The sequence below is a fragment of the Haemorhous mexicanus genome, chromosome 37 (assembly GCF_027477595.1).
Source record: "Haemorhous mexicanus isolate bHaeMex1 chromosome 37, bHaeMex1.pri, whole genome shotgun sequence".
NCBI lineage: Eukaryota > Metazoa > Chordata > Aves > Passeriformes > Fringillidae > Haemorhous > Haemorhous mexicanus.
The window spans coordinates 1,004,154-1,019,648 of NC_082377.1; the positions used below are offsets into that span (position 1 = coordinate 1,004,154).

At 52.8% G+C, this 15,495-nt stretch overlaps 2 protein-coding genes across 2 annotated transcripts in view; one reads left to right on the forward strand and one right to left on the reverse strand.

Moving 5' to 3' along the window:
* The first annotated feature begins 82 nt into the window (after positions 1-82).
* On the forward strand, positions 83-10,943 carry MPDU1 (mannose-P-dolichol utilization defect 1). Its single transcript, XM_059872615.1, is given in 9 exon segments — positions 83-132; positions 829-1,001; positions 1,334-1,399; positions 2,335-2,375; positions 2,377-2,468; positions 5,079-5,164; positions 5,263-5,381; positions 7,797-7,907; positions 10,479-10,943. Coding segments are annotated over 9 exon segments (858 nt in total). The 3' UTR covers positions 10,599-10,943.
* Positions 10,944-12,031: 1,088 nt separating this feature from the next.
* DLG4 (discs large MAGUK scaffold protein 4) overlaps positions 12,032-15,495 on the reverse strand; it is a 54,694-nt gene continuing 51,230 nt past the window's right edge. The window contains 1 exon segment of the mRNA XM_059872590.1: positions 12,032-12,426. Within this exon segment, the coding sequence (XP_059728573.1) occupies positions 12,320-12,426 (107 nt within the window). The 3' untranslated portion in view covers positions 12,032-12,319.

Sequence of the window (15,495 nt, forward strand, 5' to 3'; positions counted from 1 at the left end):
CGGGTGGGTCCCGGCTCCGGTCCGGGCCCGTTCAGCGTTTCCGGGCGCGGCCTGGCGAATGCGTACGGCAGCGCCGGTACGCATGGCGGCGTCCCATGGGCGTTTTGCGCATGCGCTCAAAGGGCTGGAAGTGTACGGAAATGCTGCAAAAACATGGCGGCGCCCATGTGTGTACGGCGCATGCGCAACAGGGAAAAGAAACGGCGGTTTTGCTTGCGTCTTTGCTGCGCATGCGCAGAGAAAACTGGGCAAGGTTCGTGTTGGATGATCCGGAATCCCAAAATTTGGGGGTTGGAACCTCAGAATTTCGCCCTGGGAGGGGCTGAGCCTCGCAGAATCCCACTGAAACCCCGAAATCTCCGTCTGAACGCCTAAGAGAGGGGTGTCAGTGAAAAGCGGATCAGTGATCCCTCCCTGAACCCAAGATCTGGACCTGGACTCTCCAAATCTCTCAAAATCCTTCAAAATCAGAACCTGGAAACCCCCAAAGTCGAATTACTCAAGACCCTCCAAATTTGTGTTCGTCACCAACATTTAAATCTTTAACGGGAGAACTTGGGAGGGATTATTGGGGGTTTCAGAGCGCTCCGGACCCAAAATTGGAGGGAATTTGGAGGGTTTCTGTGGGATGCGGGGGATTTAAAACTTAAATCGTATTAATAAAGAACTGCCCAATCACAATTTGCCGCCCCAGTGGGGGGCGGAGCCTTACGCCCACTCAACCAATCGCGTTGCGCAATAAACCGTTGACCAATCGTAGCTTGGTGCAGATTTTGATTGACAGGCGATTTCGCAATCCTAACGAATAGGATTACGGGGCGGGCTTAGAGGGGCGGGATTTTCTGTCGTCTCAACCAATCACGACGTGAGCGGGGCGTTTCCCGCCGATTTCCCCTCAGCGCGGGAGCCGCCATGGGAGCCGCTCCGGCCTTGGCTCGTCCCGTTCCTGCTGCCCGAGCACTGCTTCGACCAATTCTTCCTCCGCTTCCAACTCCTCGATGGTGCCGGAGGGGCCGCGGGGGGCGGTTTTGGGGCTTTTTGGGGCTTTTCCTGGGATTTCCAGCGGGATTTTGGGGCTCCTTTAAGGGCTGTGGGGGTGGCTGCCATTTTGGTTACGGGCGGGAGTTGTGAGGGGCGCCGCCATCTTGGTTTTGGGCGCGGGAAAAAAGCGCCGCCATTTTTATTTTGGCCATGAGGCGATCCTGCCGCCATCTTTGATTTGGGTGTGGGGGATATCCAAATTTTGAGGGATTTTGAGGAAATTTTAAGGGATTTTGAGAGATTTCTTGCAAATTAAGGGTCATTTCACCTCACCTTTGCCCTCTCTCTGCAGTTCCGTGCTTAAAAATCCTCCTGAGCAAAGCTCTGGGCTACGGGATCGTGGCGGGATCCGTCCTGGGTGAGATTTTGAGGGAAATCTGAGGAGATTTTGGAGGTCCGGGGAGGATTCTGAGGGTTTTTTTGGTCCCAGATTATTTTAGGATTAATTTAGAGGGATTTTGGGGTGAATTTTTTGGGGTTCTTTTAGATTTTGACCCAAATTTCCCCCTCAGTGAAGGTCCCGCAGGTGTTGAAGGTTTGGGGGTCCCTGGGGGGAATTTTGGGGTATTTTATGGCAGTTTTGTGGCATTTTGGGGCATTTTAGAGCAGTTTTGGGGTATTTTGGGGTATTTTAGAGCAGTTTTGGGGTATTTTGGGCTGGATTTTGGGGTTTTTTTTTGGATTTAACCCCATTTCCCTCCCTCAGTGAAGGTCCCCCAACTGCTGAAGGATTGGGGGTCCCTGGGGGGGAATTTTGGGGTATTTTAGGGCAGTTTTGTGGCATTTTGGGGTATTTTAGAGCAGTTTTGGGGTATTTTAGGGCAGTTTTGGGGTATTTTGGGGTATTTTATGGCAGTTTTGGGGTATTTTGGGCTGGATTTTTGGGGTTTTTTTTGGATTTAACCCCATTTCCCCCCCCCAGTGAAGGTCCCCCAGCTGCTGAAGGTTTGGGGGTCCCTGGGGGGGAATTTTGGGGTAATTTTTGGGCTATTTTAGGGCAGTTTTGTGGCATTTTGGGGTATTTTATGGCAGTTTTGGGGTATTTTGGGGTATTTTATGGCAGTTTTGTGGCATTTTGGGGTATTTTATGGCAGTTTTGGGGTATTTTGGGCTGGATTTTTGGGGTTTTTTTTGGATTTAACCCCATTTCCCTCCCCCCAGTGAAGGTCCCCCAGCTGCTAAAGGTTTGGGGGTCCCTGGGGGGGGAATTTTGAGGTATTTTATGGCAGTTTTGGGGTATTTTGGGCTGGATTTTGGGGGTTTTTTTTGGATTTAACCCCATTTCCCCCCCAGTGAAGGTCCCCCAGCTGCTGAAGGTTTGGGGGTCCCGCAGTGGGGGGGGGGCTCAGCCTCCCCTCGGTGCTGCTGGAGCTGCTGGCCCTGGGGGGCTCGGTGGGCTACGGCTACGCCAGGAGCTTCCCCTTCAGGTGAGCCGGGAATTTGGGGGGGTCCTGGGACTTTTGGGGGGATTTGGGGGGGCTCTGGGAAATTTGGAGGGGATTTAGGGGGGTCCTGGTAAGTTTGGGAGGGATTTTGGGGGGATTTGTGGGGGTTCTGGAAGTTTGGGAGGGATTTGGGGGGGTTTTGGGGGGGTTCTGGGAAATTTGGGGGGGATTTTGGGGGGTCCTGGTAAGTTTGGGAGGGGATTTTGGGGGGATTTTGGAGGGATTTGGGGTGGTTTGGGGGGGATTTTGGGGGATTCTGGGAAATTTGGGGGGATTTTGGGGGGGTTCTAACACTTTTGGGGGGATTTGGGGGGGCTCTGGGAAATTTGGGGGGTTTTGGGGGGGTTCTGGGACTTTTGGGGGATTTGGGGGGGTTCTGGGACTTTGGGGGGGATTTTGGGGGGTTCTGGTAAGTTTGGGGGGGATTTTGGGGGGGTCCTGGGACTTTTGGGGGGTTTTGGGGGGGTCCTGGGACTTTTGGGGGGATTTGGGGGGACTCTGGGAAATTTGGGGGGGTCCTGGTAAGTTTTGGGAGGGATTTTGGGGGGATTTTGGGGGTTTTGAGACGTTTGGGAGGGATTTGGGGTGGTTTGGGGGGATTTTGGGGGGTTCTGGGAAGTTTGGGAGGGATTTTGGGGGAGTTCTGGGACTTTTGGGGGGGTTCTGGGAAATTTGGGGGGGATTTTGGGGGTCCTGGTAAGTTTGGGAGGGATTTTGGGGGGATTTGGGGAAATTTGGAGGGATTTGGGGTGGTTTGGGGGGGATTTTGGGGGGTCCTGGTAAGTTTGGGAGGGATTTTGGGGTATTTTGGGGGGTTCTGGAAGTTTGTGGGAGATTTTGGGGGGTCCTGGTAAGTTTTGGGAGGGATTTTGGGGGATTTTGGGAAATTTGGGAGGGATTTGGGGTGGTTTGGGGGGGATTTTGGGGGGTCCTGGTAAATTTGGGGGGATTTTGGGGGGGTCCTGGGACTTTTGGGGGGCGTTTTGGGGGGGGCTCTGGGAAATTTGGGGGGATTTTGGGGGGGTTCTGGCACTTTTGGGGGGATTTGGGGGGGATTTTGGGAGTTCTGGGAAGTTTGGGAAGGATTTTGGGGGTTTTGGGACGTTTGGGAGGGATTTGGGGTGGTTTGGGGGGGATTTGGGGATTTTGGGGGTGGATTTGAGGGGGTTTGGGGGGATTTGGGGGGTTTTTGGGACATTTAGGAGGGATTTGGGGGGGCTGAATGGGGATTTGGGGTGGATTTTGGGGTTTTTGGGGGGGATTTTGGGGATTTAGGGGGGATTTGAGGTGGTTAAGGGGGAATCTGGAGGGGATTTTGGGTCATTTGGGGGGATTTTGGGAAGTTTTGGGGGATTTAGGGAAGTTTTGGGGGGATTTAGGGACGTTTTCAGGTCATTTAGGGAAGTTTTGGGGGGATTTTGGGAAATTTTGGGGGGATTTAGGGAAGTTTTTGGGGGATTTAGGGAAGTTTTGAGGCGATTTAGGGAAGTTTTGGGGGGATTTAGGGAAATTTTGGGGGGATTTAGGGATGTTTTGGGGGATTAGGGAAGTTTTGGGGGATTTGGGAAGTTTTGGGGGATTTAGGGAAGTTTTGGGGATTTTGGGAAGTTTGAGGGGATTTAGGGAAGTTTTGGGGATTTAGGGAAGTTTGAGGGGATTTAGGGAAGTTTTGGGGGATTTAGGGAAATTTTGAGGCGATTTAGGGAAGTTTTGGGGGATTTAGGGACATTTTGAGGCGATTTTGGGAAGTTTTGGGGGATTTAGGGAAGTTTTGGGGGGATTTAGGGAAGTTTTGGGGGGATTTAGGGAAGTTTTGGGTGATTTTGGGAAGTTTTGAGGGGATTTAGGGAAGTTTTGGGGGATTTAGGGAAGTTTTGGGGGATTTAGGGAAATTTGGGGGGATTTGGGGAAATTTTGGGTGATTTAGGGAAGTTTTGGGGAGATTTTGGGAAATTTTGGGGGGATTTGGGAAGTTTTGAGGGGATTTAGGAAGTTTTGGGGGGATTTAGGGAAGTTTTGAGGGGATTTTGGGAAGTTTTGGGGGATTTAGGGAAATTTTGGGGGGATTTAGGGAAGTTTTGGGGGATTTAGGGAAGTTTGGGGGATTTAGGGAAGTTTTTGGGTGATTTAGGGAAGTTTTGGGGAGATTTTGGGAAATTTTGGGGGGATTTGGGAAGTTTTGAGGGGATTTAGGGAAGTTTTGAGGGGATTTAGGAAAATTTTGGGGGATTTTGGGAAGTTTTGGGGGATTTTGGGAAGTTTTGGGGGATCTGGGAGGGACTTTGGGGGATTTTGGGGGCGTTTCGAGTGGGGTTTGGTGTGGATTTTGGGAATTTTTGGGGTGGTTTCCGGGGATTTGGAGTTCTGGGAGGGATTTTGGGGAGGGGTCTTGAAGTTGGGGGAGGAAATTTGGGGGAGTTTTGGGGGGTCCTGGGAGGGATTTTGGGACATTTCAGGGCGATTTGGGTCATTTCCCCTTCATTTCTCACAGGATTTTCCCCATTTTTACCCTCCTGGGGGGGGTTTGGGGACTCCCACCCCCATTTTGGGGGGGTCCCGACCCCTCCCTGACCCCTCCCCAAATTCCAACAGCGCCTGGGGGGAGTCGCTCTTCCTCCTCCTGCAGACCCTCACCCTCCTCTTCCTCATCCTGCACTTCGGGGGCCGCACGGGCCGAGGTTTGTGCCGGGTTTTGGGGGGAATTTGGGGGATTTTGGGGTTTTTTTTTGGGGGGGTTTTGGGGACCCCTGACCCCCTTTGTGTCCCCTCCCCCCAGGGCTGGCGCTGGTGGCCGTTTTTGGGGCGTTTTTGGGCGTTTTGGTGTCTCCTCTGACCCCGCTGAGCTTCGTCACTGCCCTGCAGGCCCTCAACCTGCCCATCATCATCCTCAGCAGGGTGGGGAATTTGGGGGGTTTGGGGGGGTTTGGGGGGGTTTGGGGAGGTGGGGGAGGTTTTAGGGGGGTTTGGGAAGGTTTTGGGGAATTTTGGGGGGGTTTGGGGGGGTTCTGAAGGGATTTTGGGGAGGTTTGGGGGGATTTTGGGAAGATTTTGGGATATTTTGGGGAGGTTTGGGGGGATTTGGGGAGGTGGGAAGGGATTTGGGATTTGGGGGAGGTTTGGGGGGCTTGAAAGGATTTTGGGGAGGTTTTGGGATATTTTGGGGGAGGGTTTGGGGGGATTTTGGGGAGATTTTGGGGAATTTTGGGGGTCCTGAAGGGATTTTGGGGAGGTTTGGGGGGATTTTGGGGAGGTTTGGGGGGATTTTGGGGGTCCTGGAGGGATTTTGGGGAGGTTTGGGGGGGGTCCTGGAGGGGTTTGGGGAGGTGGGAAGGGATTTGGGGAGATGTTTGGGGGGGTTGAAAGGGATTTTGGGAAGATTTTGGGATATTTTGGGGGGTCCCGGAGGGATTTGGGGAGGTGGGAAGGGATTTGGGGGAGGTTTGGGGGGTTGAAAGGGATTTGGGGGAGGTTTTGGGATATTTTGGGGAGGTTTTGGGATATTTTGGGGAGGTTTGGGGGGATTTTGGGGGGTTCTGAAGGAGTTTGGGGAGGTGGGAAGGGATTTGGGGGAGATTTTAGGGGGGGTTTGGGGGGGTCCTGGAGGGATTTGGGGGGTTCTGAAGGGATTTTGGGGAGGTTTTAGGGGGGGTTTTGGGGGGTTGAAAGGGATTTTGGGGAGGTTTGGGGGGATTTTGGGGGGTTGAAAGGGATTTTGGGGAGGTTTGGGGGGATTTTGGGGGGGTCCTGGAGGGGTTTGGGGAGATGGGAAGGGATTTTGGGGAGGTTTGGGGGGCTTGAAAGGGATTTTGGGGAGGTTTTGGGATATTTTGGGGAGGTTTTGGGGAATTTTGGGGGGTTCTGGAGGGGTTTGGGGAGGTGGGAAGGGATTTGGGGGAGATTTGGGGGGCTTGAAAGGGATTTGGGGAGATTTTGGGATATTTTAAGGAGGTTTTGGGATATTTTGGGGAGGTTTGGGGGGATTTTGGGGGGGTTTTGGGGGGTTCTGGAGGGGTTTGGGGAGCTTGAAAAGGATTTTTGGGAGATTTTGGGATATTTTGGGGAGGATTTGGGGCATCCTGGAGGGGTTTGGGGAGATTGAAAGGGAATTTGGGGAGATTTTGGGGAGGTTTGGGGGGATTTTGGGAGGTTTGGGGGGATTTTGGGAAGATTTTGGGATATTTTGGGGGGTCCTGGAGGGATTTGGGGAGGTGGGATGGGATTTGGGGGAGGTTTGGGGGGGTTGAAAGGAATTTTTGGGGGGGTTTGGGATATTTTGGGGAGGTTTGGGGGGGTTTTGGGGGGGGTTTGGGGGGGTCCTGGAGGGGTTTGGGGGTTCTGAAGGGATTTTGGGGAGATTTTGGGATATTTCGGGGAGGTTTGGGGGGGTTTTGGGGGGGTTTTGGGGAGGTTTTAGGGGGGTTTTGGGGGGTTGAAAGGGATTTTGGGGAGATTTTGGGATATTTTGGGGAGGTTTTGGGGGGGATTTTGGGGGGTTCTGAAGGGATTTTGGGGAGGTTTTAGGATATTTTGGGGAGATTTCGGGGGGTCCTGGAGGGATTTGGGGGAGGTTTGGGGGGCTTGAAAGGGATTTTGGGGAGATTTTGGGATATTTTGGGGAGGTTTGGGGGGATTTTGGGGGTCCTGGAGGGATTTTGGGAAGATTTTGGGGAATTTTGGGGGGTTCTGAAGGGATTTTGGGGAGATTTTGGGGAATTTTGGGGGTCCTGGAGGGATTTTGGGGAGGTTTTGGGGGGATTTTGGGGGGATTTTGGGGAGGTTTGGGGGGGATTTTGGGTGTCCTGGAGGGATTTTGGGGAGGTTTGGGGGGATTTTGGGGGGTCCTGGAGGGATTTTGGGGAGGTTTGGAGGGATTTTGGGAAGATTTTGGGATATTTTGAGGGGTCCTGAAGGGATTTTGGGGAGGTTTGGGGGGATTTTGGGGGTCCTGAAGGGATTTTGGGGACATTTAAAGGAGATTTAGGAATGTCCCAAAAGGGGAAAATTTTTGGGGCCCTGTGGAGTTTTGGGGGGTCCTGAATGAAATTTGGGGAGAATTTGGGGGGTCCTGGGTGGGTCTGGGGAGATTTTGGGGTTTTATTTTTATTTTTTGGGGGGGTTGAATTTGGGATTTTTTCACCCAAATTCCCCCGTGGGGATTTCAAAATTATTTTGGGTCCATTTCTGGTTTTTTTTCCTCATTCTTTGGAATCTTTTCACCTCCCTGATTGGTCAGGGAACATTTTGGGGGTTCCCAAATTTTTGGGGACCCCCCAAAAATCCCCCCAAAATTTCCCCTCCCCCCCCTCTCAGCTGATCCAGATCGTCACCAACGCCCGGCAGGGCCACACGGGGCAGCTCTCGGGGGTCTCCACGGGGCTCCTCTTTGGGGGGGCCCTGGCCCGAATCTTCACCTCCCTCACGGTGAGACCCCTCCCCAAAAAAACCCCAAATCCCAAAAATCCCCCCCCAAAAAAACCTGGATCTCAAAACCCACCCAGAACCCCTAAAACTCCAAAATTCACCCCAAAATTCACCCCAAATTCACCCCAAATTCACACAGGACCCCCCCAAATTCACCTCCCTCACGGTGAGACCCCTCCCCAAAAAACCCCAAATCCCAAAAAAATACCCCAAAAAAATCCTGGATCTCAAAACCCACCCAGAACCCCCCAAAATCCCCAAATTCACCCCAAATTCACCCCAAATTCACTCAGGACCCCCCCAAATTCACCTCCCTCACGGTGAGACCCCTCCCCAAAAAAACCCCAAATCGCAAAAAAATACCCCAAAAAAATCCTGGATCTCAAAACCCACCCAGAACCCCCAAAATCCCCAAATTCACCCCGAATTCACCCCAAATTCACTCAGGACCCCCCCAAATTCACCCCCCTCATGGTGAGACCCCTCCCCAAAAAAACCCCAAATCCCAAAAATCCCCCCCAAAAAAACCTGGATCTCAAAACCCACCCAGAACCCCCAAAATCCCCAAATTCACCCCAAATTCACCCCAAAATCCCCAAATTCACCCCAAAATTCACCCCAAATTCACTCAGGACCCCCCCAAATTCACTCAGGACCCCCCCAAATTCACTCAGGACCCCCCCAAATTCACCCCCCTCACGGTGAGACCCCTCCCCAAAAAAACCCCAAATCCCAAAAATCCCCCCAAAAAAAGTCCTGGATCTCAAAACCCACCCAGAACCCCCAAAACTCCAAATTCACCCCAAAATTCACCCCAAATTCACTCAGGACCCCCCCCAAATTCACCCCCCTCACGGTGAGACCCCTCCCCAAAAAAACCCCAAATCCCAAAAATCCCCCCCCAAAAAAAACCTGGATCTCAAAACCCACCCAGAACCCCCAAAAACCCCAAATTCACCCCAAATTCTCCCCAAATTCACCCCAAATTCACTCAGGACCCCCCCCAAATTCACCTCCCTCACGGTGAGACCCCTCCCCAAAAAAACCCCAAATCCCAAAAATCCCCCCCAAAAAAAACCTGGATCTCAAAACCCACCCAGAACCCCCCAAAACCCCAAAATTCTCCCCAAATTCACCCCAAAATTCACCCCAAATTCACCCCAAATTCACTCAGGAACCCCCAAATTCAACCCCCTCATGGTGAGACCCCTCCCCAAAAAAACCCCAAATCCCAAAAATCCCCCCAAAAAAAACCTGGATCTCAAAACCCACCCAGAACCCCCCAAACCCCCAAATTCACCCCAAATCCACCTCAAAAACCCCAAATTTCACCCCAAAATCCCCCAAATTCACCCCAAAATCTCCCAAATTCACCCCAAAATCCTCAAATTCACCCCAAAATCTCCCAAAATTACCCCAAAATCTCCAAATTCCACCCCAAAATCTCCCAAAATTCACCCCAAAATCTCCCAAATCCACCCCAAAATCCTCAAATTCACCCCAAAATCTCCCAAATTCCCCCAAAATCCCCACATTTCACCCCAAAATCTCCCAAATTCACCCAAAATCCCCAAATTCACCCCAAATTCCCCCAAATTCACCCCAAAATCCCCCAAATTCACCCCAAATCCCCCAAATTCACCCCAAATTCCCCAAATTCACCCCAAAATCCCCAAATTCACCCCAAAATCCTCAAATTCACCCCCAAAATCCCCAAATTCACCCCAAAATCTCCAAATTCCCACCCCAAAATCCCCAAATTCACCCCCAAAATCTCCAAATTCCACCCCAAAATCCCCAAATTCACCCCAAAATCCCCCAAATTCACCCCCAAAATCCCCAAGTTCACCCCAAAATCCCCCAAATTCACCCTAAAATCCCCCAAATTCACCCCAAAATCCCCCAAAATTACCCCAAAATCCCAAAATTCACCCCAAAATCTTCCAAATTCACCCCAAAATCTCCCAAATTCACCCCCAAATCTCCCAAATTCACCCCAAAATCCTCAAATTCACCCCAAAATCCCCAAATTCACCCCAAAATCTCCAAATTCACCCCAAAATCCCCCCAAAATTACCCCAAAATCCCCCAAATTCACCCCAAAATCCCCAAATTCACCCCAAAATTCCCAAATTTCACCCCAAAATTTCCAAATTTCACCCCAAATTCACCCCAAATCCCCCAAATTCACCCCCAAAATCCCCCAAATTTACCCTAAAATCTCCCAAATTCACCCCAAAATCTCCCAAATTCACCCCAAAATCCCGAAATTCACCCAAATTTCACCCCAAAATCCCCAAATTCACCCCAAAATCCCCAAATCCACCCCAAAATCCCCCAAATTCACCCCAAAATCCCCAAATCCACCCCAAAATCGACCTTAAAATCCTGAAATTCCTCCCAAAATCCTTTTAAACCTCCCAAATTCCTCCTCAAATCCTCTCAAATCCCCCAAATCCCTTTCCAGGACCCCCCAAATCCCCCAAATTTCCCCAAAATCCCCCAAATTTCCCCAAATTTCCCCCAAATCCCCCAAATTTTCCCCCAAAATCTCCCAAATTTCCCCCGCAGGAAACCGGGGATCTCCTTTTGGCCTCGACCTTCGCGGCCTCGGCCACCTGCAACGGGGTCCTGCTGGCCCAGGTGCTGCTTTTGGGGGGCTCCCGGGACCCCCACCCCAAAAAGGAGTGACCCCAAAATCCCCAGCACCCCCAAAAAACCCCAAAATCCCCCCAAAAATCGCCTCAAAATTGAGATTTTTTTGGGGGGGTTTAAAAAGAGGATTTTGGGGTGGTTCCCCTGCTCTGGGATGATCCCAAATTTTTATGGGACCCCCAAAAAATCTTCCCAGGATCCCCCAAATCCTCAGGGACCCCAAAATTCCCCCCCGGGACCCCCCCAAAAAAACCCCTCGGACCAAGGTGGAGGAGGGGCTGCCGCCCCCAAAGATGGGGAATGGGCGTGGCCAGAGAGCCCCTCCCTCCCCCGCCAATAAATTTGGGGTCCCCCCCATTCCAGGGGGTCTCCCCCCCCCTTTTTTTGGTCGGTAATTAATTAATTACAACTGGTAATTAGCGATAATTAGGGCAGGGGGGGATGCTGGGGGTGGTGATGGGTGTGGGAGATCTCTGCTTTCCGTTCATAAGCTCCGCCCTCCATTCATAAACCCCGCCCTCCATTCATAAATCCCGCCCTTCATTCATAAACCCGCCCTCCATTCATAAATCCCGCCTTCCGTTCGTAAGTCCCGCCCTCCAGGTCGTAAATCCCGCCTTCCGTTCATAAGTCCCGTCCTCCATTCATAAATCCCGCCTTCCGTTCCTAAGTCCCGCCCTCCATTCATAAATCCCGCCTTCCGTTCATAAACCCCGCCCTCCATTCATTAATCCTGCCCTCCATTCATTAATCCCGCCCTTCATTCATAAGTCCCGCCCTCCATTCATAAATCCCGCCTTCTGTTCATAAGTCCCGCCCTCCATTCATAAATCCCGCCTTCCGTTCGTAAGTCCCGCCCTCCATTCATAAAGCCCGCCTTCCGTTCCTAAGTCCCGCCCTCCATTCATAAATCCCGCCTCGCGTTCATAAGTCCCGCCCTCCATTCATAAATTCCACCCGCCATTCGCAAACCGCCTTGGCCACGCCTCCATTGAGCTCTCTCGCTTCTGATTGGCTGCCGCTCCCATGACCGTTCCCACGCGTCCTTTTGACCCCAAAACCCCCCAAAATCTCCCCAAATTCCAACTCCTGGGGGGTTCCCCGGCCTCCGTGACCCCTCCAGGACCCCCCCAAATCCCACCCAGAACCCCCCCTGAGCCCCCAAACTCCCCATTTAACCCCACAACCACCTTCTCCAATCCCCCAAAAAATCCCCCAAAATTTTACCTCCGGGGGCTCCCCCACCCCCAAATCCCCTCCCAACCCCCCCCAATCCCGAACCTCCGGCGTCTCCATCGCTTTATTCCCACAATTCCATAATTTCTATGCAAAATACTCTCATCTCCCCTCCCCCCCCCATCCCCTCCTTTTTTTTTTTTTTTTCCCCACGCTGAGGGAGGGGGGGAGGGGGGAGGGGCCCAGGCCAACCCCAAACCCCTCCCCCTCTCCCTCCCACCCCCCTCCCCAATTTTCGAGGCCGGGAGGGGCCGATTCGGGGCCCCCCGGGGCGTTACAAATATAGAGCTTAAATATGTACAAAAACAAAACAAAAAAAAAGAAAGAAAAGAGTCCAAATTTGGGGGCGTTTCCCCCCCCAAAAACCACCGGAGAGGGCCCCAAAAAAACCCAAAAAAAAAAGAGAGACAGAGAGAGAGAGAGAGAACCCCTCCCCCGAGGCTTTGGGAATTCCCAGCAGGTCCTGGCGGGGTTTTTTGGGGGGGTTTCCTGTGGATTTTGGGGGGGTTTTTGGGGGGGCCCTAGAGCCGCTCGCGGGCGGGGACCCAGATGAAAGGTCCTGAGAGGTCCTCGATGACTCGCTTGACTTTGTGGTAAATCTCCTCGAAGCTGTCGCCTTCCACCATGGCTGGGGGAGGGAAGGGAAAAAAATGAGGATTTTGGGGGGGTTTGGGGGGGTTTGGGGGGGTAGAGACCTTTAGAGGTGGAAAAAATGGGATTTTAGGGGAATTTTGGGGGGGGTTGGGGTGGGTAGAGACCTTTAGAGGGGGAAAAATGGGATTTTAGGGGAATTTTGGGGGGGTTTGGGGGGTTTGGGGTGGGCAGAGATCTTGAGAGGTGGAAAAAATGGGATTTTGGGGGAATTTTGGGGATTTTTGGGGAGGTTTGGGGTGGGTAGAGACCTTTGGAGAGGGAAAAAATGGGATTTTGGGGGAATTTTGGGGAGGTTTGGGGGGGTTCGGGGTGGGCAGAGACTTTTAGAAGTGAATAAAAAGGAGATTTTAGAGGATTTTTGGGGTGTTTGGGGTGGGTAGAGATCTTTGGAGGGGGAAAAAATGGAATTTTAGGGGATTTGGGGGGGGGGTTGGGGTGGTTTGGAGGGGGTAGAGACCTTTGGAGGGGGAAAAAATGGGATTTTGGGGGAATTTTGGGGATTTTTGGGGAGGTTTGGGGGGGTTTGGGGTGGGTAGAGACCTTTGGAGGGGGAAAAAATGGGATTTTGGGGGAATTTTGGGGAGGTTTGGGGGGGTTTTGGGGAGGTTTGGGGTGGTAGAGACCTTAAGAAATGAGTAAAAAAGAGATTTTAGGGGATTTGGGGGAATTTTGGGGGGGTTTGGGGTGGGTAGAGATCTTTGGAGGGGGAAAAAATGGGATTTTAGGGGGAATTTGGGGAGGTTTGGGGGGTTTGGGGTCGGTAGAGACTTTTAGAAGTGAATGAAAAAGATTTTAGAGGATTTTTGGGGTGTTTGGGGTGGGTAGAGACCTTTAGAAATGAGTAAAAAAGAGATTTTAAGGGATTTGGGGGGGTTTGGGGTGGGTAGAGACCTTTAGAGGTGGAAAAAATGGGATTTTGGGGGATTTTTAGGGAGGTTTGGGGGGGCTTGGGGTGGGTAGAGATCTTTGGATGTGGAAAAAATGGGATTTTAGGGGATTTTTGGGGAGGTTTGGGGTGGGCAGAGACCTTTGGAGGGGGAAAAAATGGGATTTTGGGGGATTTTTAGGGGCTTTGGGGTGCGTAGAGACCTTAAGAAATGAGTAAAAAAGAGATTTTAGGGGATTTGGGGGAATTTTGGGGGGGTTTGGGGTGGGTAGAGACCTTGGGAGGGGGAAAAAATGGGATTTGGGGGAATTTTGGGGATTTTTGGGGAGGTTTGGGGGGGTTTGGGGTGGGTAGAGACCTTTAGAGGTGGAAAAAATGGGATTTTGGGGAGGTTTGGAGAGGTTTGGGGGGGTTTGGGGTGGGCAGAGACCTTTGGAGGGGGAAAAAATGGGATTTTGGGGAGGTTTGGAGAGGTTTGGGGGGGTTTGGGGTGGGCAGAGACCTTTGGAGGTGAATAAAAATGGGATTTTGGGGGAATTTTGGGCATTTTTGGGGAGGTTTGGGGGGGTTTGGGATGGGTAGGGACTTTTAGACGTGAATAAAAATGAGATTTTGGGGATTTTTGGGGAGGTTTGGGATGGGCAGAGACCTTTGGAGGGGGAAAAAATGGGATTTTGGGGATTTTTGGGAATTTTTGGGGGGTTTTGGGGCAGGTAGAAATCCTGGCAGATGAACTAAAAAATTGATTTTTTTTTTTTTTTAGAGGAATTTCAGGGATTTTGGGGAGGATTTGGGGCCGGTCGGGATCTTTGTGTAGGGGAAAAAAAAAATGGGAATTTTGGGGGGAATTTTGGGGGGGATTTTGGGGAGGGTTTGGTGAATTTTGGGGCTCTTTGAGGGTTCCTGGATGGATTTTGGGTGAGCCCAGGTGTGCCCAGGTGTGTCTCAGGTGTGCCCAGGTGTGTCTCAGGTGCCCCCACGTGTGCCCAGGTGTATCCCAGGTGCCCCCAGGTGTGTCTCAGGTGCCCCCAGGTGTATCCCAGGTGTATCCCAGGTGTGCCCAGCTGTGTCTCAGGTGTGCCCAGGTGTATCCCAGGTGTGCCCAGGTGTGTCTCAGGTGTGCCCAGGTGTGCCCAGGTGTGTCTCAGGTGTGTCTCAGGTGTGTCTTAGGTGTGCCCAGGTGTATCCCAGGTGCCCCCAGGTGTGCCCAGGTGTATCCCAGGTGCCCCCAGGTGTATCCCAGGTGCCCCCAGGTGTGCCCAGGTGTATCCCAGGTGTATCCCAGGTGTATCCCAGGTGTGCCCAGCTGTGTCTCAGGTGTGCCCAGGTGTATCCCAGGTGTATCCTAGGTGTGCCCAGGTGTATCCCAGGTACCCCCAGGTGTGCCCAGGTGTATCCCAGGTGCGCCCAGGTGTGTCTCAGGTGCCCCCAGGTGTGCCCAGGTGTATCCCAGGTACCCCCAGGTGTGCCCAGGTGTGTCTCAGGTGTGCCCAGGCGTGTCTCAGGTGCCCCCAGGTGTATCCCAGCTGTGCCCAGGTGTGCCCAGGTGTGCCCAGGTGCCCCCAGGTGCCCCCAGGTGTATCTCAGGTGCCCCCAGGTGTATCCCAGCTGCACCCAGGTGTGCCCAGGTGTGTCCCAGCTGTGCCCAGGTGTGTCTCAGGTGCCACCAGGTGTGCCCAGGTGTATCCCAGGTGTATCCCAGGTGTGCCCAGGTGTGTCTCAGCTGTGCCCAGGTGTGTCTCAGGTGCCCCCAGGTGTGTCCCAGGTGTGCCCAGGTGTATCCCAGGTGCCCCCAGGTGTGCCCAGGTGTATCCCAGGTGTGCCCAGGTGTATCTCAGGTGCCCCCAGGTGTGCCCAGGAGTATCTCAGGTGCCCCCAGGTGTGCCCCAGGTGTGTCTCAGGTGTGCCCAGGTGTATCTCAGGTGCCCCCAGGTGTGCCCCAGGTGTGTCTCAGGTGTGCCCAGGTGTGTCTCAGGTGCCCCCAGGTGTGCCCCAGGTGTGTCTCAGGTGTGCCCAGGCGTGTCTCAGGTGCCCCCAGGTGTATTCCAGCTGTGCCCAGGTGTATCTCAGGTGCCCCCAGGTGTATCCCAGGTGCCCCCAGGTGTGCCCAGGTGTATCCCAGGTGTGTCCCAGGTGTGCCCAGGTGTGTCCCAGGTG